Raw genomic sequence first — 21,605 nt, 5'->3', positions numbered from 1 at the left:
CAGGTGGGGCCCAGGGCACGGGCACACGAGGCTCAGGCGGCCTCTCCTGTCCCCGATGGGCAGCAAGTAGCCCGTCGACACTCTGGCCGGTGGTCCCAGCGCATTTGCAGGCTCCGACGGGGTGGAGGCGCCTTGGTGGGGGACCCCTAGGCGCTCGCAGTGCCCCATTCTCTTCGCCATGGAAGTGGCTTCCTAGCGAGTGGGGCCCTGTCACGACCATCCGGGCTTGGCCCCAGCTTCCCAGAGAGACGCGCACTGGCCCTTGGCCCCCCAGGCACTGCCCTCCCGGCCCCCAACTCGCGGACTACAAGTCCCAGCAGGCCCCGCAGCTTGCACCTCCCGCCTCGCAGCGGAGACCCCCGGCCGTCCAAGCCGGGCTCTGGCTGCGCTCGTGGCGGGGCCGGGCGGGGAGGCCGGTCCCGCGGGCGGGGGCGGGGGCGGCTCCGCGACTTCTCCCGCCGCCGCCGCCAAGGGGAGTTTCCAGGAAGTGGCCATATTGGATCCATTCAGCCGCAGCCGCCCGGGCGGAGCGCGTCCCGCAGCCGGCTGGTCCCCGTCGCGGCCCGGGTGCTCGCCCCGGCTCGCCCGCCCGGTGCGGAGCTCGCCATGGCGGCCACTGACCTGGAACACTTCTCGGTGAGGGCCCTGCTGTGCCGCGGCGCGCGCGGGAGACGCGGGGCGCGGGGCGCGGGGAGGGGGCCGCCCTGCAGCTGGCCGGGGGCGCCAGGCGGGCTGTCAGCTCCAAGCGGCCGGGCCTCGACGCCGGGCTGGCTTGGGGACACCCGAGCCGGCTCTTCGCAGCGCTAGCCTGGGGTCCCGGGGCGTCGGGTGGGGGCGCCTTCTTTGGGCGCGCGAGAGGTAGACCCCCTTCGCGGGAAGGAGCAAATAAATACCTGCCTGGTTCAGGCCAGGTGCTAGGACAGACTGTGGGGCCTCAGGAGCCGGAGCGGGGGGGGTGGGATCCCGGATCCTCCGGACCCCCACATCTCCCTGGGTGTTTCTGCACTGCTGGGGAGAGTCCTAGCCGCGCAGGTGCTGTTGGATGGGCACAGCCTGGAGGATGAAGCCCAAAAGGATCCGAGGGAGTCCTTTAGATGAGCCCCGAGTAGTTGCAGACTTGGATCCTGAAGACCTTGGGCCTGCTTTTTGCCTTTTTTCAACGCTCGTCTCCCATCCCCACTCCCCACCTAAGCGCCCAGATCCTGGGGGCGATTCCACGCAGGTCCCGCCTCAGTGATCCGGTCTGAAGCAGCCATTCCCCCCGGGAACGAGCGATTCTAGATTCAGCCAAGTGGATGTTTGTTTGGGCCTCAGTCTGGGTTTGCCTTCTGCAGGGCTACCGGCTCGGGTGGTTCCTGCGGGGGGTCTCTGTGGGGCCGAGCCCACCAATAGCAACTTCCTGAAGATGTTTATAATTCACCTGGGGGAGGGGAGCCCTTTGGGGATTGTGTCTGCCTGTCCCCTGGTGTCTGAGGCTGGATCTGGGTGTGTCTGGGAGGCCGGGCTGTGACAGTGAAGGGAGCTGTGTCCTCTTGCCAGCATGTGAGGCCCTGGTCGGGCAGGAAGGGGGGAGGGAGGGCCCGGGGCTGTTAGGGGGGCAGGGGGGAAATGTTGAATATGTGACTGATAAGAAATTGGTTCTGGGGCTAAATTAAGGAGCTAGGACTTATGTAATTAATGCTATAAATACTATCATCTGAATTTATGTATGTAAATTTACCCTTTAATCTGAAAATACATTTGTTGGTCTACTTTGGAAATATGCATAACTGAATCAGGAGCTTTTGGTTTCATAATTTCTAGACTGAGGTGTTTTATTCCCATTGAGGAGGGGGCTCTGTGTCAGTCAAGTAAGTTTAAATACAGGAGGAGCTGAATTAGGTTTACTTCACACCTGCACTGTAAATTGGAGTTTATGTACCCAAGGAGGGCAGTCACTGAATCCTAAGAGACCTGCTGATTAGCTGAGGCCAAGAGATCAGTGAATGTTTGCGCATCTATGCATGCGTGTCTGTGTACATTTTCTGCGCCTAGCTGACCAGAAAGTTATGTCTGAGTCTTGTCTGTGGCCGGAGGTTGCTCTAACAGTTGGTCTTGCTGGTGGGAACGGTATGTAGAGTAACCAGAATCAGACTGCCCCATATGAATCCTAGACTACTACTTATTGGGCATGTGACCTTGAGCACGTTAGTTAACCCCTCAGTGTTCTTCTCTGTGTATTGGGATAAAAATAATACCTTCCTCCGAGGCTTATTGGATGGATTCAATAGGAGAATCCAGATGAGGTACTGGAGCAGTGTCTGGCATGTGGTAAGGATTCAATAAATGATGCAAGATACCTAGTGCCTGAGTGAATGCGGACACTGGCCCTCTGTGTAAGAAGGCAGGGCAAGAGGAGTTACACAATATGCTCCCTGGGGCTCCCATCACTGCATGCCCAGAGATAGTTCTCAGACCCTGAGCCTTGTCACTGCATGCCCAGAGATGGTCCTCAGACCCTGAGCTGAGAGGCCTGATGGCACTGCCAGGAGGTGGGGTGGCAAGGCCCTTATCCTCAGATTCCTGTGTTGGCATTTCTGTGAGGATCTGGGGTATTACTTCCTTGGTGGGGCAAGGCACAGAGAGGGGACTGACTCAGGTATGGTCATATGGCCTGAGCTCAGGGCCTTTCGTTACGGTGCCAGGTTAAGCTGGTTAGAGGGACGCCTTCCACAGCCTCCACGCTCTGAGCCATCAGCCTCCTTGGGAGGATTTGCATAGGGTTGAATTTGGGTGGAGACCTTGGGTGGAGTTTGGCCTGAATTTAGAAGTCTGGACTCCATTCTTCTCTCCTGGCTTGTCATCCTGGGAAAGTCATTTCTTTTTCTATCTTGCTATAAAATGGGCCCAACCATACTAATATTCTTCAAAGAGTTTGTGGAAGGTTAATTGCAGTCTACGGCATGTTTAGAGATATGGTTAGGTGTCTCTCCAGCCTCAGGGTTGACTTTGGTGTTAAGCATTGGCCATGAGGCTATGATTTGATGGAGCTTTGGCAGGTCTACACTCCCTGCACGCCCCCCTCCACTCCACCCCCCAGGCTTGCTTGGTGGTCAGGCAGCTGGCCTAAAAACTGCCCCACCCTGGAGCTTAGATGAGTATACAGAGTTGTACCTCGAGGTCAGTATGTGCTGGGTTCCTATTCCCCACATAGCATGATGTAAATAGGCTTGGCAGTCTTTACATCTGGACTAGGCTCCGCTCAACCTTACATCAGTCGTGGGGTTCGGGTTGACATCTCCTGGATGTGCATGTCTGGGACAGCCCTCTGAGGAGTTTCTGGTGCTTTTTGTCTTCCTTGAGCAGCCAGACTCCTGTGCACTCTTGCTGTCCTCTTCTACCCCCTACCAACTCCTTCGTGGGTCCCAGAGTTTCCTGCCCCCCAGGGCCATCTCCTGTGTTTCTTCTGTCAGAATCTCATGGGGCAGGGTTCAAACTCCAAGGTGAGGGAGGCTTTAGAGCCAGGAGAAAGTGCAGCTGTGAGGGGGAGAGGGAAGAAGCGTGCAGCATGGCAGCGTCACGCCTGGCATTCCTCCCAGCCAGTCACCCCCCCCCCCCCCCCCGCTGCCATCTCCGCTTTATCCCCAGCACCATCTGTCACTTCCGTTGTCACCCCTGTAATCTTGACACTTCCCCAAGAAGCAGGCTATCCAGGGAGTGCCTGTTCCCTCCCTAAAGCAAAAACTGGTGGTAGGAAGGGGTGTGTGGGAGGCAACTCTCGTGCAACAGGGCTCTGTCATGGAGTGGTATCTCCCTGTCCTGTAAAAATGGCCAGGAACCGTCTTCCGGAGGCTTTTTGAGAGAGAGAGACAAGAGCTGAGCAAGGACATCTGTGAAGCTGTCAGTGCCTGCTGGTGTTGAGAGGTCGTAAGTGAGCACCACCTGCCAGGCTGCAGCTCTGTCCCGCCTCCCTCATGGGCATCGTGCCTTGCTATGGCTGCCAGCTTTAGGGAGGTCTGCCTAGGATCTTGTTTGCAATGGGTCAGAGTGGGGAGGCTGGTGGGAAGGTGCTGGTGATCCAAGGGAACACGTGATAAGGGACTGACTAGGGTAGGAAAAGAGAAGGTGGCAAGAAGGAGCCTAATTACAGTGCCGATAAGATGGGAGAATGTATGGAGGCCAGGACCCCAGGCCTGACTGGATGTCAGGGAGGACTCTGGATGTTTTGTGCCCATCAGATTGTTGATGCCAGTAGCTTGCATTTGGGTGAGACTGCAGACGCTGGTCATTGGTAAGTTTAGGCCTGAGGAGCAACCCTTGAGATGAGAAAGGGGGTGAAGCCCTCTGAGTTTTGGGCCCTAAGATGGGTGAGGTGGAGGTATGTATTTGGGGCATTAACTACCATGAATGTCTCTGTGGCTTGGGTCCAGCTACCAGAAGAAAGCAGCTGCAGGATGACAGAGCAAAGGGCCTGAGGGCTGGCTGGCCTCTGTGTCTCCCCTGCAGCCTCTCCAGCCTTTCTGCCCCGGCATTGCCAGCACAGGTCTTGGGATCCCCAGGCACAGCCCCCAAGGCACAAGCTTTCCCAGAGAGCCAGAGTGGAACTGTGAAGGCAGGAGGGAGACACATCTGGCTGGGGAGGGGATATTTTCCAAGGGCAGCATGCCATCACACTAGAGTCAGAATTCTTTGCTGGAACCATCTGTATCCTCAGGACTTACATGAGGAACCATGGCTGGGAAGAGGGGGTGGAAGATAGGGCAAGGGGCATCTCGGTTGTATCTTTACTTTAATGGCCCTTTGTGGTCTTAGGGGAAATTAGATATTCTCCTCCTCAGGACATGTGGCTTCTAGGCAATTCTTGGTCCCTATCCTAGAAGCCATGTTAGAGGGGTAGAGCCAGGGGAGGAGGGAATAAGGATCTGTTTCAGATTGCTGGTGCCAGCTACTCTTTGGGGGGCCTCATGGGCTTGGGCCATCTGGGGCCCAGGATTCCAGAGAGGCTTTGGGTATGAATCCAAGTCCACATCCCAGACCTGGCTGTGGGGCAGTGTGTGAATCTGATACTTTGCCTGGGGTTGGGCTGAATGGGGCAAGCAGCAGAATTACAGTACCGCAGCCCTGAGCCTTCACTGGCCCATGCTGGTGCCCCTGCATTTTTCCAACCCTTCCCAGCGCCGGCATCCATCCTGGGACTGGAGAGGGGGAGGGTCACCTTCACTGCCCTCCTCTCCCCAGTCTAGGGTAGAGTCTCATTCACTGTGGAACACACTCTGTTTCCTTGAGTGATGTCCAGACCTGCTGCAAAGCAGTGGGGACTGTAGCCGGAGTGCCTAAGCCAAGTGGGAAAGTATGAACACATGGGTTTCCAGTGTCTTCTGAGGCCCAGAGCGTCTTTCTCATCTGCTATATGGTGGAAGGACTGCTCCTTCTCAGACAGCACCACAAAGCCCAAGAAAGTGTTGTGTCCTAGGCGTGGGGTGAGCTGCTTGGACCTAGAGACCAGTAACTGTGCTTGGCTTCTTAAAAACTTTGTTTTGACAGGAGAAGTGTGAAACAAACTATCCTATATTGCTAAATGGCAGTCCTGGTTTTCAGTGTGCATGAAAAGGGAGGAAAGTGCCCGGTGGTAAGATAGGGAAGCAGAGAGAATGGGGTATAGGGGAAGGGGCGTGGGGTGGCCTTAGGCTCCTTTGGGTAGTTTTGCTCCTTAAGTCCCTTCACTTCCCAGGAGGGAGGAAAGGATGGTGGCCTTCTCCTGGGGCCTAGCTGCCATGGTGCCATCATGGTCACCGCACTGGTATACCATGCAGGTTGATCCCTGCTCGTGTCTTCTCCCCAGGTTTTTGGGTTTTTTGTTGCTGTGTTAGGAGAGAGACACTTTTGTTCACAGGTTCTTTCTTGATTATGGATAGGTGAATCCTGCCTCTGTCCTTCCCTCCTGGCCCGGGAGAGCAACATTCTCCCCCGCTCCCTCCCGCACACATCCCTTTGGTTATTTCCCGTAACCTTTGACCTGGGCTTTGAGACTTGCTGTAGATTCCTGGGATGTGAGCCTAAGCCTTTCCTGGGAAAATTCCTAGGATTCCTCTCAGACTGAAGGACAGTTGCGCTATGACCACGGGTTCTGGCCAGCGGCCTCTGCTCTGGCTATTTAAGGCCCAGGCTGCTTAGAGCAGCTAGAGCTGGGAGTAGGGTGGTTTGTGCTAGGAACATGGGTGAAGAAGGCTCCCAGAGGGGCAATGACTACAGGGTCAAGAGCTCAGCATTAATAGAGCTTCCCTAGGGCTGGGCCTCTTCTGAGGAGTGGGCTTCCTATTTGCCTGGCAGGTGTTCATACCAATGGATTCCAGGCCTGGGAGCATGGTGGAGAAGAGTTGTCTGAAGAACAAGGCCCTGGAGAACTCTTTGGAAGGCCTAGAGTGGGGAGTTGCTCTTTGTCCAGGATTCAGGAGCCAAACACCCATACATTCGGGTACCATTTCTCTTTCCATCCTGATGACCAATGTCGTTCGGGACGTTTGACTTACCCACACCTCCTTTGGCTCTGTTGGTTCAGACATTCAGTAGATTTCTAATTTCTAAAGGATAAAACCATGTTTTTGTGTGGCTGAGCTATCAGTCATGGTATCTCCCCTAAACCCACCTCTCGTCTTGGTGAAAGGAGTAGCTTCTTTTGACTGGCAATAGGGGCTGGTCCAAAAGCTCAGACAGAGCATTTCCTGGTTAGGAAAATGACGTCCTAGTTATCCACTGGGCTGCATAACAGAATGCCATTCTCTACTTTGTTCTGGATGGCGGGCCTGAGCAGTTGTTATTTTTGTTGTTGACTTTGATGTGCCAAAGAAATGATGACACAGAAGCTTGGGGCCTGGCTCAGGAGCCAAAAGCTTGTTAGTGATTAGAAAGGGGATAATGGCTCTGTGGAGTTGGCCATTGTGTGTGCAGAGCTCAGAGCTGCCAACTCTCTGATCTGGAGCTTTGAGGACAGTTAGACCCCCTGAGCCAGCACCCTAGGGACCAGAAGCTGGGCCTGCTCCTCAGCAGGGTCTGAGCTGAGCTGTCTAGCTGAAGGCTTCTTCTGTGGAGCTCTGTCCTGCTGGACTCTGAGCCCCAAGAGAGGAGACATGGGTGTGCTGTCTTTCCAGCTCACTCTCCTCTACCAGACGCGGTGTTGGGGATTGTCAGGACACGGACCGGGTACAACCGGGTACAAACCCGGGTTGTGTTGGGCCCCATGGCATTCTCAATTTGTATTGGTGGCCAACCTTTTAAAAATTAGGGGATTGGGGCGCCTGGGTGGCTCAGTTGGTTAAGCAACTGCCTTCAGCTCAGGTCATGATCCAGGAGTCCCGGGATCAAGTCCCACATCAGGCTCCCAGCCCCACGGGGAGTCTTCTTCTCCCTCTGACCTTCTCCTTACTCATGCTTTCTCTCACTGTCTCTCTCTTCTCTCAAATAAATAAATAAAATGTTTAAAAAAAATATTAGGGGATTGCATGTAAAAAATCAAGATTTGTGGATTCTCTTGAAAAGTTCTTGGATTCAGCAGCATTGGGCCCTCATTCCCACAGTTGGCTGGAGTTGCAGCACCACAGTGGTTGTGGACCGAGCACAGGCTCTGCAGTTCCCCGGTGTTCCCACTTTTCCCTAGGGGACCCCACACTCAGCCAGGTCAGCAGGTCTTACAGCAGGCTGAGGAGTGATGTGGCTGGAAGCGGGGCCTTTGCTGTCATCCTGTCTCTGTTCAGATCCTGGCTTCACCCTTTTGAGCAGTTTGGTCGTGGGTAAGTTACTAAATCTCTGGGATCCTCAGTTGTCTCATCTGTTTGATGGAGGTGAGACAGTGGGCCTACTTCACAGGGCTGATGCATGGACAAAATGACACTCAGCCGTATGTGGTAAGCTTGTGATAGCAGTCGGCTAGTGTTGTCCTTGTTATGACTCTACTTTTTCCTCTTCACCCGTTGACATTACCTGCCTGGACTCTCTAGCCCTTTGAATTTAAACTGTGTTCTACTGAGCCCCTGAGGTCTGGGATCCGGTGTCCTCATTTTTTCCTTGGCAGCCATCCCAGTGCCCGGCACATGCAGCAGCTGGGCCCCGTGCGCGTGTGCCGAGTGACTGAATGACAGGGTATGGAGCCTTGGGAGAACGGAGGAGGCAGTGTGGCCAGGGGTTTGGGGCCAGGGCTTGGCTACTCTCAATTCCTGGCTCTGCCCGATTTGTTCTCTAAGCATCCATGCACCTCATTTTCCTTACCTGTAAAATGGGGATAGTGATGGTGTCTGCCACACAGGGTGGGAGGGACTATGTGGGAGCCTGTAAGCCACTTGGCTTAGTTCACACAGAGTGGACCAGGAGGTGTTGGGTCATCATTTGACATCTCTTTCTATCTTTCTTTTTTTTTTTAATTAAAGATTTTTATTTATTTATTTGACAGACAGAGATCACAAGTAGGCAGAGCAGCAGTTAGAGAGAGAGGGAAGCAGGCTCCCCGCTGAGCAGAAAGCGCGATGCGGGCTTGATCCCAGGACCCTGAGATCATGACCTAAGCCGAAGGCAGCAGCTTAACCCACTGAGCCACGCAGGTGCCCGACATCTCTTCCTTTCTTTGGCTGTAAACACTGAGATGTTTTACTTTGCACACGCTTTCCTTCCTGTCCTTACTTTTCCTTGCTTTCTCTGTTCCTCGGCGAGTATCACTCTGGAAACCCTAGCAGTCAGGATGTTCTCATTTGCGAGTATGGGATAAGTCCACTCAGCCAGCTGAGGCAGTAAAGGGCAGGTGTGGCCAGGGATCCAGGGAAAAGCCCGGAGGGGGGGCGGAAACTAGCTTTTTCTCTTCTGTGGTTTTCCTGGCACCGCCATCCTGAGCAGGCTGCAGCCTGATGCTGGCTCCCCTCATGGTTGTAAGGGGGTCACGCAGGTTTAGTCTGGGTCACTTGCTTATCCCTGAGTCAGTCATGGGATCGTGCTGATTGGCTCAGGCTATTAGGACCCACCCTTAGACGGGGAGCTGAGGTCTTACCTGCACATCGCAGGGCTTTCCACAGGGTCGGCAGGCAGCTGTTGGGAGATCTGAAGTTTCTTTCAGAGTTGTGTTAGCTGAGACATGCTGGTGATACTTTGGGGACTTTTGCCTCCTCCGAGGCTGGGTCAGCAGAGACACCCCGTTCAGGCACCTTGGAGTGAGCGGTGCGCCTTGGATCCCATGTTGTTGATGCCAAATAAGAGAGGTTGGCATTAGTGAGAGTCACAGCACAGTAGAGCTAGGAAGTCAGATCAGTCTCCCAAGGCCAGAGAACACTAGTCTGTCCTCCTCAGGACCAGTGGCCCTTCTACTGTGTTTGTGCATGTGTGTGTGCACGCATGCCCTCGAGATGACCCTCCCATGGGCCCTGAGGCTCCTGAGCAGGCATTGAGTGCCCCAGGTCTGTGGTCCCTGGAGTGACAGAGTGCAGCCTGGGCAACAATCTGGCGACAAGCACCTCCTCAGACTCCACACACTTTTCCAGAGAGAGCTGGGAGTTGTGTGGGCGAAGGCAGCCGGGGCTAGCCGAGCAAGGATAGGTGGGCTTATGTGAGACCGCCCCCCCCCCTCGTGCTGCTCTTAGCCTTAGGAGCCTGGACCTGTGAGAGAGTGGGGAAACTCAGAAATGGGATGGCTTCTGTTCCCGTGCAGGCCCTCTGTGGCCGAGTGCGCATGCGCGGTTTCCAGATGCCGCAGGCTGGGTGGGTTTTGGCGGCAGGCTACAGGATGTTGGATTGCATCCTGATTGTGTCACCCTTGGAAGAAGAGGATGAATAAACACAGAGCCTTCTCTGCAAGCACAGCACGCCTGAAATTTTGGAGATTTTCAATCTCGCCTGAAAAGAAAAACACTCTAGACTAACCGTTCTGTCCTCCATTTGATCCTGAAGCTGCGATGAGCAGGTGGAACTGGGACTGCACAATGCAGCTCTGTGTGAGGTGCACAGATGCCCCCCGATGCCTCTGAAGGCAGCGTTCAGTGGCTTATAAATGGCGGCGTTGTGCGGCATGTTGGGCATGCTGGTGGGAGGGTGTGAAGAGCAGAGAGCCTGGCCTCCTCCAGCCTGCAGCCAGCCTTGAGGAACTCACGGAAGAGTTGGAGAACCAGGATGCATAAAGAAAGGACAACGCATAGTGGAAGGAAACAAGGTCACAGCCAAGGGAGGGGTGTGGGATGTAAGTATGGGCTTGGTTGGAGCAGATGACGGGGAAAGGGAGAAAGAACTGTGGAGCTCGGAGAAAGGGGTGGTTTGGAAGAATAAATTCAGAGTTAAACTGGCTGAGTCTGTGAGGAAGGCCTCAGACTATGAAGGGCCTCGAATGTCATACTGGGGGTTTTGGACCTGACCCAGGACATCCTATGCTCTCTTTATTGTTTCTGATGTCGGCGCCAGTGAGAGGAAGCTGCCTTTGGGGCCTCTCTGTTGGGTTATGTTTGCAGTCCTTGGGGGGAGCCTAGGCTTGAGTGGGGAGGTGGTAACATGATCCCCTGGGGATGGAGGAGATGGAGAAAGGAAAGGTCAGCTGTAAGAACAGAGGCTCTGTGGAGAGAGGGTTATCAGAGAGCAGGTGTTGGGGTAACCCTGACTTGTTGGAAGAGATTATACAAGTGCCCAGAGGGTGCACTTGGAGTCTAGGCTGCCAGCACACACACCTGGCGGTCAGCAGTGAAAGGCTGCAGGGACTGAGCCAGGGTGTGGGGGGAGGGGACAGGGACGGACATCATTAGTCAAGGAGGGCTGATTGAGTGTTTGTGCCAGAGGGTTGTGGTTGGGAGGAGAGAATGGCCAGAGGGGTTCAGGCTGAGGCAACAGGCTGTGGCTACTTAGAAGTCAGGGCGGGCTCAGGAGCTGAGCAGATCCCTCTGTCGGAGGGCAGGCAGCCAGGGTCCACTGTCTGGTGTCCACATCAGCATGAGAGCTGCCACCGTCCTGCTGATCAGTAGCTCCCGGGGCTGCCTTCATTTGGGCCCATTTCCTCCCCTTTGGAGCTGTGGGATGGAACTCACACCCTTTGCCTTTCCCTGGCCGTGGTCTTTCTACTGGGCAGCCAGGCCTGAGGGGGTCAGGAATAGAGCAGATCTGTTTCTGCCCAACATGGAACCGTCTGAGGCCTGCCCTCACGAGGGCTAACACTGGAAAGGCTGAGCCTGGGAACCTTCTCTTGGAAGACAGCATTCTGTCCCCATTCCCAGGGAAGTGGAGAAGTCATCTGCACAAATTGGAATCTGACTTTGACCCTCTGCTTCGGGTCCTGGTGGTTTCTTTTTATAGTGCTGTGGGCCAGCTCCAGTAGCCCCAGCTCACTCAGGACCCGCTGTCTATCTCTCTCCTGAGGCTGGGCCTCCATATTCTCATTCAGAATCCTCTGTCTAAACTACCAGGGCTGGAGTGGGGGTGGGAGGGTGGCATGAGCCAGAGCCTGGGAGTCCCTAGAGAGCACCACTGAGGCAGGAGGGGTGAGGCCTCAGTCACAGTGCCTCAGAGCCTAGCCCTGAGACCCTGAGGATGTGAGGGAGCACTGGCACTGTTAACAGGGACCATTTCTGCACTTGTTGCTTGGGTGCGTGGGGAGCAAGGGGTGCACGTAGAGAACCGTGAGCCCGGCCCATTGGTTGGGGGAGGGGGCCCTCTGACAGAGAACTAGTGTGAAGGGATCAGGCCAGGCCTGTCTCTGACTGAGTCCTGCTTTTCAGTCAGTGTGTCTGAGGTCTGGGAGGGAGCTGCGGGAACATACACGCTCTCTAGTCTTGGCCTCTTGAAATCTTTATTTAAGATCTGGGGACTGTCTGGGGCCTCCTCTTGGGCAGGAGGACAGGATAACCCTCAGGGGTTGCAACTAGGGTAGATGGTTCCCTGGGCCCTCCATGCTAGAAGATGCCCCAGGCCCAGGCATTGCTTGCCAGCCCAGGCAGAAAGGAGGCAGGTGTGAAAGCCCTTTCCTGGGGTGGAATTGGGCATCCTGGGGGGCACTGGGCTTCCTCTCTGGAAGCTCCTTCTGGAGTTGGAGCTCTGGTGCACTCACACAGTGTACTGAGATTTGCTGAGAATTCAGATAGGGGGGTGTCGCTGGGGTTTGGCCTCTCCCCACGTGGCCCCTTTTCCCCAGTGGGCTCACTGCCTTGCTCTGTTTCTCTGTTGGCAGAATGCAGAGCCAGAGCCTCGGAGCCTCTCCCTTGGGGGCCATGTGGGCTTCGACAGCCTCCCGGACCAGCTGGTCAGCAAGTCGGTCACACAGGGCTTCAGCTTTAACATCCTTTGTGTGGGTATGTGTCATGGTCTGGCCGGGGATGGCCTCAGATGGTGGGGGGGACAGGAGCCATCCAGGAGATGGGATGCTGCTGCCCTGTCCATCTGTGGAGCTACCACGGACCTCCCAGGCAGAGAGACTCTCTGGGGTCAGGGTGAGGCTTTGACTGGTGTCTTTGCCAGGGTCAAGGACAGGACTTGGGGGCCTGACTCACTTGAAGAGTAAACAAAATTAGACATGTGAATGTGCTTTGTAAACTCAGACTGTTTATCACAGTGGTGTAGATTTGTGTATATGTGTTAAAAACATTTGCTGTCCGTTCCTACTGTGTGTCAAGGACACTGAGGTAAATGAGACTCCCCTTCTATTACACTATAATGCGGTAAGAGCTCCAGCACACATCTGAACAAATAGAGCCCTGAATGGGGAGGCTCCGGGAGGTTCCTTGAGCGTCAAGACCTTGGGCTACCAGTAGGCACAAAGAGCTCTGCCAGACCCTCCACAGGTGCCTACGCCCTGGCATCTGCTAGGCTGTTGGTGTGCCTCAGGGAGCAGCCTGTCCTGAGCCAGATAAAGCTAGGTGGATCAGGAGGCCCCTGCTGGCTTCACACCCCAGCCCTGCTAGGCCCATGACCAGCCCGGGCCCAGGAAGGATGGTGTGCAAAGCAGGTGACTGGGTCCACTGAGGCCAGCAGAGCTACTGTCCAGTGGCTCTTATAGCTACCCTCATAGCCATAGCTTATGACTGAGTCAGCCTTCTGGCCCTTGCGTCCACACGTTATATTTGAGGTCACCTAGAAGGGACGACAGTTCCTGGGGGTGGGGACAGTGAGGCGTGGAGTTAGAGGCCTGCCCCCCTCTCTTGTGTGGAGGCTGAGGATGCCTGAGCCCCACCATCCTAGCCAACAGCCAGGGGTAGCCCCAGCTCCAGCCTTTGACACCCCCTCTCCTCCACTCCTTGCTCCCCAGGGGAGACTGGCATTGGCAAGTCCACATTGATGAACACGCTCTTCAACACGACCTTCGAGACTGAGGAAGCCAGTCATCATGAGGAGTGTGTGCGCCTGCGGCCCCAGACCTATGACCTCCAAGAAAGCAATGTGCACCTCAAGCTGACTATTGTGGACGCTGTGGGCTTCGGGGATCAGATCAATAAGGATGAGAGGCAAGAGGCGGGAAAGGCGGCCCGCCTAGGCTTTCCCCCTCCCCCCCCCACCGCCATGGCAGCCTTGGTTCTAACACTCTGCCCCAGAGCTCTTCATTCCAAGCTGCCCCCATGTAAATCAGCCAGCCTCACAGCTCATGGGGGCCGGAGGAAGGCCTCTCCGGGAATACCTGAGGTCCTGAGGACCCCTTTGGAGGTTAGGAGACAGGGTTGGCCAGCTGTCCCCAGACAGGGACCCTCAGGCAGAAGCCACTTGTCCTCACGGAGGGAAGGCTGGTGGGCAGCCCCACGCCCTGTAGCTCAGAGCCTGCCTCCTGGGTGATGGAGCTGTCTGTAGTTACAGGCCCATAGTCGACTACATCGATGCGCAGTTTGAAAACTACCTACAGGAGGAGCTGAAGATCCGCCGCTCCCTCTTCGACTACCATGACACGAGGATCCACGTCTGCCTCTACTTCATCACGCCCACAGGGCACTCCCTCAAGTCCCTGGATCTGGTGACCATGAAGAAGCTAGACAGCAAGGTATGCACCTTCCCACCCCAGACTTGTTCCCTGGGCTTCATGGTCCTCCCCGGAGTTGGGGGCTGTGGTGTGACTGCCCACTATGTTCCTGTCAGGGGCTCTGGTGCTTAGGGGCCTACAGATAGGCCCATGGGTTGGTCGTCTTTCTATCTTCTCTTGCATTTGTCCCTTCTGCTCCAGTGGGCTCCCCTCACTCCGATCTTTCTCTAGAGCTCTGTCTCCTGGGCCTGAGCCCCTTCCTCTTAGCTGAATTGATTTTTATTCTCAGGTCAAAGCTGAGTTTGCCCAGAGGACTGATTTTGGGGCTGAATGGTGGTTTGGGGGAACCACCATAAGAAGGAGCATAGGTGATTGTTACCGCTCATTAGAAAGCCCCCAGTGGCTGGGTTCAGGCTGGGACTACCCATGGGAGCAGCTCCATCATCTCTCTGGCCTCCTGCCCTTCTGCCCAGGGATGGGGCCTGGGCAGGGCTGTCCACAGTCAGGGAGAACTAACCTGCTGCCCCTCTCCGCTGATCCTGACAGGTGAACATTATTCCCATCATTGCCAAGGCTGACACCATTTCCAAGAGTGAGCTCCACAAGTTCAAGATCAAGATCATGGGCGAGCTGGTCAGCAATGGGGTTCAGATCTACCAGTTTCCCACTGATGACGAGGCCGTTGCCGAGATTAACGCAGTCATGAATGTGAGCATTGGGCACTGGCTTCAGGACCAGAGGGCTTGGAGCCAGCACAGATCTGTGACACACAGCCCCAGAGACTCTGGTTTCCCAGGATTCCAGCCTTAGCTTCTCCAGGAAAGACGGATGGGCATCTGGGACCCAGCAGGCCCTACATCCTGTGGCCAGGAGATGGGAGGAATTGGGTATTGGGCTGGTGCTGAGCCTTCCCTGAGTTTAAGTTTCACAAGATAAGGATTCTGGGCAGGAGTAGAAACCTGGAGGAATAAGCAGAACAGATGCCAGGGCTTGGAAGCTTGGAAGAAAGCCAGATTTTCAGGTCCTGTGAGGGAGCCTCTGTTGGCCCCTGGGGAGCCCAAGGGCTGAAAGAACCCCTCGAACATGAGAAGCGGGGTGCAGGTTCAGGCTACTCCCCTATTTGGAGGCTCTAGGATACTTCTCCAAAAGAGAACCAGGAAGTGAGCCCTGGCCAGGCCTTGTTTAGGTCTGGCCACCCCTCCCTAGGGCCCAGGACAGGGTCTGTCCACTAGTCTCTCAGCCCAGTGCTGAGCCATCCTTGGGCTCCTTTCCAGGCACACTTGCCCTTTGCCGTGGTGGGCAGCACCGAGGAGGTGAAGGTGGGGAACAAGCTGGTCCGAGCACGGCAGTACCCTTGGGGTGTGGTGCAGGGTAAGTGTGGTGGGGAGAGCACATCTGCTTTCGGGGGCCCAGATGTAGTGCCCTGTCCTTCCTGCCCGCAGCCTCTGTCCCGTGTCCTCCCTAGGACTATCTCTTGCCCGTCCTGCCTCTGGAGTCTGCCTGTAACACTTTGACCACTGTGTGTCCTTTCCTCCCGGTGGCTGTCTGCATGCCCACCTGATGGCCCACATGCCCTGTGCTTTCAGTGGAGAATGAGAATCACTGTGATTTTGTGAAGCTGAGGGAGATGCTGATCAGAGTGAACATGGAGGACCTCCGAGAGCAGACCCACAGTCGGCACTATGAGCTCTACCGGCGCTGCAAGCTGGAAGAGATGGGTTTCCAGGACAGCGATGGTGACAGCCAGCCCTTCAGGTGACAGCCTGATCCAGGAGGGAGCCTGTCTCCACAGCCATGCTGGCATCTATGCCTGGGGTCTCGTGAGCCAGGGAGAGAGGCTATGGGGTCCCAGCATTGCCATCACCCCTTGCCCCATGCCCACACAATCCCCCTTCTCTGGCTCTGCCCTACCCCAGCCTGCTGCTGTCCCACCCTTGGCCTCCTCTCTTCGGGTTTCTGCAGCCTGCAAGAGACCTACGAGGCCAAGCGCAAGGAGTTCCTGAGTGAGCTGCAGAGGAAGGAGGAAGAGATGAGGCAGATGTTTGTCAACAAAGTGAAGGAGACAGAGCTGGAGCTGAAGGAGAAGGAGAGGGAGGTGTGTGCGGGCTCGGGTTTGTGGTGAGCCAGGTGAGGGAGGGCAGGGACTGGCAGGGGCCCCATGAAGCCCGAGCTCCCCCACTTCTGCTCCCAGCTCCACGAGAAGTTTGAGCACCTCAAGCGGGTCCACCAGGAGGAGAAGCGCAAGGTGGAGGAAAAGCGGCGGGAACTGGAGGAGGAGACCAACGCCTTCAACCGCAGGAAGGCCGCAGTGGAGGCCCTGCAATCCCAGGCCTTGCATGCCACCTCCCAGCAGCCTCTGAGGAAGGACAAGGACAAGAAGAAGTAGGTGGTGGGCCCCTTGTCCCCCGGGTTCTTTTTCCCTCTGGGTGCCCACTCCATCCTACTCTTGGCGCCTTCGGTTGACTTTCGTTCTCGCCCATGCTCGCCTGTTCACTGCTTAGCTCTCATTCCCCTCTGTGTTCCCACCTCATTCTTGCCTACCTTCCTTTCCTTCTCACTGGTGAGCTAGAGATCTCAGGATACCAGGTATCTGTGCACTCTGTCTTGTACAAGTGACCCCTTGCTACCCCCCTCTTCTCTCTCTTTCTCTTCTCTCTCTCTCTCTTTCTCCCTCTCTCTCCCCTTCTGCAGCCCCTTCAGAGCTGGGCTGGTGAAGACTGAGCCAAATGGGCAGGGTGTGGCCCCTGAGAGGGAGTAGAGGTCTCAGGGAAGGTCTTTCCAGCCCGGAGAGGGGCAGGGCCTGGGAATGTCAGCATTTCCAGATTCCAGAAGCTCCTGTGGTTTCTGCTTGGGCAGCTGTGGTGCATTCCCCCTCAGTCTCTGAGACAGTGGATATGGGACCTGCGTGGGCTGGTAGGTGCTGACGGAGGGCAGCAGACACTTGAGTCCCAGCAGCACTGACCCCTTGGGCAGTATGCTCACTGCCTGGTGGAAGGAAGGACAGCAGCTCCCTGGAGGGGCTCTGGGGATCCTGTGCCATAGACGGGCTGCCCTTCAAGTTAGATTTGGTGAGAAAAGGACTGGGGAGGGCAAGGAGGCTTTTCCCAGCCTCCAGGAGTGCAGTCAAGTTCTTGGCCAGGTGGGGGCAATTCTGAGTCATTTCTCCTTGGCTTTTTTTGGAGGCTCTTTCCACACTCTGAGCTAGAGTTTAGATGCCCTGGCTCCTGGGGATCTCCCTCCTCTACCTCAGTTCATTCAGCATCCCGCACCACATCACACTGTGGAATCTCATCCATCCCTGCTTCCCCATGTCCCTGGCCTGTGTCAGGTACCCTCTCTCTTGTCAAGTGAGGAACGAAGCAAGTGATTCCATTTTTATCATCCTTGGGCTCCTTGGACCCCCATTTCTTCTTGGAATGTTTGGGAACATGTGTGTCCAGGCCCTCCTTTCCTTGCCCTGTGGTTAAGGCCGTGCAGCGCATAGGAAGCTGTTGGCTCTGCGATGCTGCCTTGTGGCCTTGGCACTCTCCCCACCTCTAACACTGTACTCCCCTTCCCAGCATGCACCCACCCACCCACACCCCCACACCCACACCCACAGGGTCTGTCTTACTGTCACTCCAGCCCCATCACATGCACAGACTCAGGCATGTATCTACCAACACACACAGCCCCTAGGACACACAAGCACAGAGGCATAGACACATCTAAGGAAAAGAAACTTCTGACCTCCCTGGGGGAGGCCAGGGGGGACAAAGCCAGACATTTGGGAATTGAATGCTAGTTCTTATGCCTAAGGCCTGTCCTCTGCTTTGGGATAGACCCTCCTCCTTTCTGTAGTCTCCCTCATCTTGCTCATTGGTGCCCTCCCCACCCCATCTGCAGGTACTCCTGCCAGAGATGGTCCCCTGCCTGTCCCCAGGGAGGACACTAGCCCACATTCCCCTCTGCTCTGTGAATTTGCTCCCTGATTTGCATTTGTTTCCAGCCTCGGCCCTATGTCCAGCCCTTGGCTTGGTGTGGCTGGGGACTGTGAATTGGAATCCATGTGGGTTTTAAACGAGCGCCTCAGAAATCTGGTTTCTCCTAGAAAGGGGTGTGTGGGTCTGTGTCCCAGGTGTTGGCACCTAACAAGACTTTGTCCTGCTCCCCGCCTCCAGGGCCCAGGCCATCTGGTTTCAGAAAAGGCAGGTGGAGTCCACTAGGAAATAAGTTATGGAAAATCCCCTCAGAACAGAAGACAAGGACCTGTGGCCAGGTCAGAGCCAGGGGGAGGAGTGTAGGCTGGCTGCACTTTGCATTAGCAGAGCCCTCAGGGTGGGCATCCATCCCCATGTCAGGTCTGGGAGACAGGTGTTCTCTGCTTGCTGGACATGCCAGAAAGCTTCAGTCAGTTTGGCCCCTGGGAGAGACCCTGTGCTCCCATGCTGGCCTTGCACGGGCCAGGAGTAGTCTAGGTAAGATGGCTAGGAGCGCTCCTTCCTCCTGTCCTGGTCAGGGAAAGGGGGTCGGCACAAAGTGCATTGGAGGTGGTGGTGGGGGTTGTTTGTCATGGCCATTTAGTTGAATTGCTTTGATGGGTTATGTGTGGTCTTCAAATTTTAATCCGTTTTTGCAAAATTACTTCCCAATCAGATCTTGACCCTCAGCCTGGGATGCCACAAACTGAAGCGAATTCTCTGCTTTGCTCGTCACAAATGCCAAACTGACTGCCCTTTCCCAGCGTCCAACTTGCTGTCTTTTGTTTCTGTTTGATTTGGTCGTCTGCGTAGCTTTTAATGTGTCTGTTTTTGTTTTGTTTGTTTTATTTTTATTTTTCAGTTAACGCACGCACAGACTTACATGTCAAGAGCGGACTTTAGACTTTCATGTGTTAAGTTGCTTGAGTTACACCTTGTGACCCTTCTTCTCCCATAACATGGTGTGAGGACGGACTGGGAGCTGGTACAGACTCCAGTGTTTACAGCCTTGCTTTGTCCCTTGCCCCCACCTGCTGGCTGCCCTGGGCCTGGCGGGCCACCCCTCTCTATGCAAACACGTCAAAGCCATGAATGCTGGAATCCAAAACTGACAAGGTTTATTTTTTTCAGAGCCAGTGGCTGGTCTTCCATTTACAGTGTCACTATTCCTTGACGGAGCACTTAAGGGCCACTCTCGTGAAGGCCCGAGCCGGCGATGCTTGGCCTAATTGTTCAGCGTCAAGATGGCAGCTCACGCGGCGCCCTAGGTGTGGCCGTGTGGTCTGGTATACGTGCTGCAAAATTCACCCGATTCCCCTCATTTTAATTTTTCTAACCTAGAGCTTCATTTCAATAATAACTTTTAGAATACTTCTAAATTTTTATTTTGGCACAAGCGTAAAGACAGATAATACCCTCTCCCATTATTTTCATAAGTAACCCAGATTCCCTGATTTTTAAGAACTAAAAATATCTCTAAACCTTTCTTATGTATACAGCATCCCTATAATATTTAGGGAGAGGTGGGCAATAAACGTCCTGTAATGACAGTGTTTGGAATTTCTTTATGGCTGGAAGTGGATCATGAACAAGACCACGTCCAGTGTTTTTAACGCGAATGTAAATGGAACAGCAGCCCAAGCCGCTGTCTGTGTGCTCCAGAGGTGCTACCTGGAAACAGGGACCAACTCCACGTGTGTGTTAAGTGTTTGACTCCAGCTAAGACCCGCCCCCCCGCCCCAACCAATCCTGAATGTTCCCAATGCAGAGGACTCAGCTGGGAAAAGGTTTTTAATCTCAAGGTCATTGTTTTCTGTTTTCCTGGCTGAGTCACAAGGAAAGAGATGAAGGTGTCTGATGTGTGTGAACAATTTCAGAAAATGCTACCAGCAAGGGAGCACTCCCCTCTCCACTGCATTCTTCAGGGGATCATTTTAAGAAAGTACTAGCAACATTGATTCTACTCTGTTCCTGTTGGTTTGTGAGCCAGTGGGAGTGTCAGGGCTGGGAATATGGTGTGATGAAATAGGAGATGAAAAATGAGTAGCTCAAAGATCTCATTCATTGTTAATGGGCCACTGTGCTGGGCACAGCCTCCCCGGAGTAACCCACATCCCTACCCTCAAGGGGCTCACAGTCGAGAACACTCCCTAGTCGGAAGCCTTGGGAAGTTGTGCTAATTTATTGTTGGATTGGTTGGTTGTTTTCCCTTCCTGTCACTGTTTCCCCCTTTCTGCCTTGGCCCTCTTTATTGATTTCCAGGACCAAGTCCTGGCTTCATGCTGTGCTTCTGAGATGGGGCTCCATTCAGAGTGGGGAGGAGGGGTGAGCTCTGTGTGTCCATAGAGGCCCAGCAGGAAAAAGGAAGCCCTTTCCTCCTCACCAGGAGCAGAGCAGGTTTATGGACGCCTGGAGTGAAACTCTCCCAAGTGTCCTGCCATGACTAGGGGTGGATCCAGATTTTGAGGGGCTTCAGTGTGGCCATTCAAAAGACAAATTGGCCTGTACCTAAGGCCCATGTGGGCTGCAAGTGACTTGGCTTTAGGAGGATTGTATGCCTGAGAGGTCTTCAGTTGGGTTGAAGTGTGACCTTTAAGATAGCCTCCTTCAGCTAACACATTTCTGAAGATGAGGCTCAGTGACCCAGCGGATTCACTGGGTATATAAGAAATGGAGACTCCTGGTTTGTGGGGCAATCTGGGGACGCTGAGTGGACATTTCTGCCACCCATCTACCACAGTCTGTGGGCTGCACCCCAGGCACACTGGAATGCCAGGATTGTGGCTGGTTACTGGCCTGCGGGTACGGGGCTTCCCAGCATCTCTGGGGAGACCTGTCATTGTTAAATATTCTGGGGTCTGAGATGCTCCCACAGGTCCCATTGGCTTTAGGGAGCCTGACTGCCCATCTCTCTCTTTGCTGCTTGTGTTTGGAACTTTATCATCTTTAGCTGAGACCAAATTAGTCCTGGAAGCACAAGGTGAGCTTAAAACGTGCTATCATTTAACAAGCTCCCCAGCCCGGGATGTGAGCCCTGTCTGTGGGATCTGACGTGCCACTCCTTTTCAGAATCCTCTTTTAGCATTATTGGGGCTGTCAGCGGGCTTACGCTGGCATTTACTATCATGTCTTTCATAAGCCAAGTTGATTTGGGGGTAGAATCATGTAATTTATTGTCCAAACTGAGACTTTGCAGAGTAAAAGGAGGTCCTGTTAATAATTATGCCAGATCGACAGGTGTAAGCTGGAATGGCCTAAGACACACCAGGCTGTACGGTGACCCCGGTGATGGGTAACCTGAGCCTAGGTGGTTCGTAACTGTGCAGACTGACAGCATATATGTTTCTGTATGTCTGTGTGTGGATGCTCATTAAGTGGGGCTTCTATTGCTGGGTAAGAGGCCCCAGAGAGGTGTAGCTTGCTCCTTTGTTATGTTAACAAGCTTTTCTAAAACTGCTTCACTTGTTAATTCATTTATTCCTTCATACATTGACTGTTTTTGTTCTTTTCCATTCACTTTGTACTCTTTTTTTTTTCCCATTAAATTTTGCATTTATTTTGAGTTTTTGTGGTGTCTTTTTTGGGCAATAGCTTTTCTGATTTAACACATTTCCTAGCCTATTAATCTGCTACAACTCTGGTAAAATACAGCTTGTCTTTTCTGTGAACTTTGTGGGGTTGATCAGCTTCTATAGGAGCTGTTTTAATAGCGACTC

At 54.4% G+C, this 21,605-nt stretch overlaps 1 protein-coding gene across 4 annotated transcripts; it reads left to right on the top strand.

Moving 5' to 3' along the window:
* Positions 1 to 469: 469 nt before the first annotated feature.
* SEPTIN8 (septin 8) lies at positions 470 to 21,451 on the top strand. Of its 4 annotated transcripts, none has more exons than XM_047729983.1 (10): positions 470 to 636; positions 12,158 to 12,278; positions 13,232 to 13,427; positions 13,771 to 13,951; positions 14,477 to 14,638; positions 15,205 to 15,301; positions 15,517 to 15,685; positions 15,893 to 16,025; positions 16,122 to 16,312; positions 19,021 to 21,451. In XM_047729983.1, exons 1-10 carry the CDS (start codon positions 607 to 609, stop codon positions 19,061 to 19,063), a joined length of 1,323 nt encoding a protein of 440 aa, XP_047585939.1. In that variant the 5' UTR covers positions 470 to 606; the 3' UTR covers positions 19,064 to 21,451. The 4 variants fall into 4 exon arrangements, with proteins under 4 accessions (XP_047585939.1, XP_047585938.1, XP_047585940.1 ...); XM_047729982.1 differs by having other exon boundaries at positions 471 to 636; positions 13,765 to 13,951; XM_047729984.1 differs by lacking the exon at positions 19,021 to 21,451 and adding an exon at positions 18,566 to 18,745 and having other exon boundaries at positions 471 to 636; positions 13,765 to 13,951.
* The last annotated feature ends 154 nt before the right edge of the window (positions 21,452 to 21,605 follow it).

The sequence above is a fragment of the Lutra lutra genome, chromosome 5 (assembly GCF_902655055.1).
Source record: "Lutra lutra chromosome 5, mLutLut1.2, whole genome shotgun sequence".
NCBI lineage: Eukaryota > Metazoa > Chordata > Mammalia > Carnivora > Mustelidae > Lutra > Lutra lutra.
The sequence above is the reverse complement of the archived record's forward strand: the minus strand, read 5'-3'. Positions and strand labels throughout refer to the sequence as shown.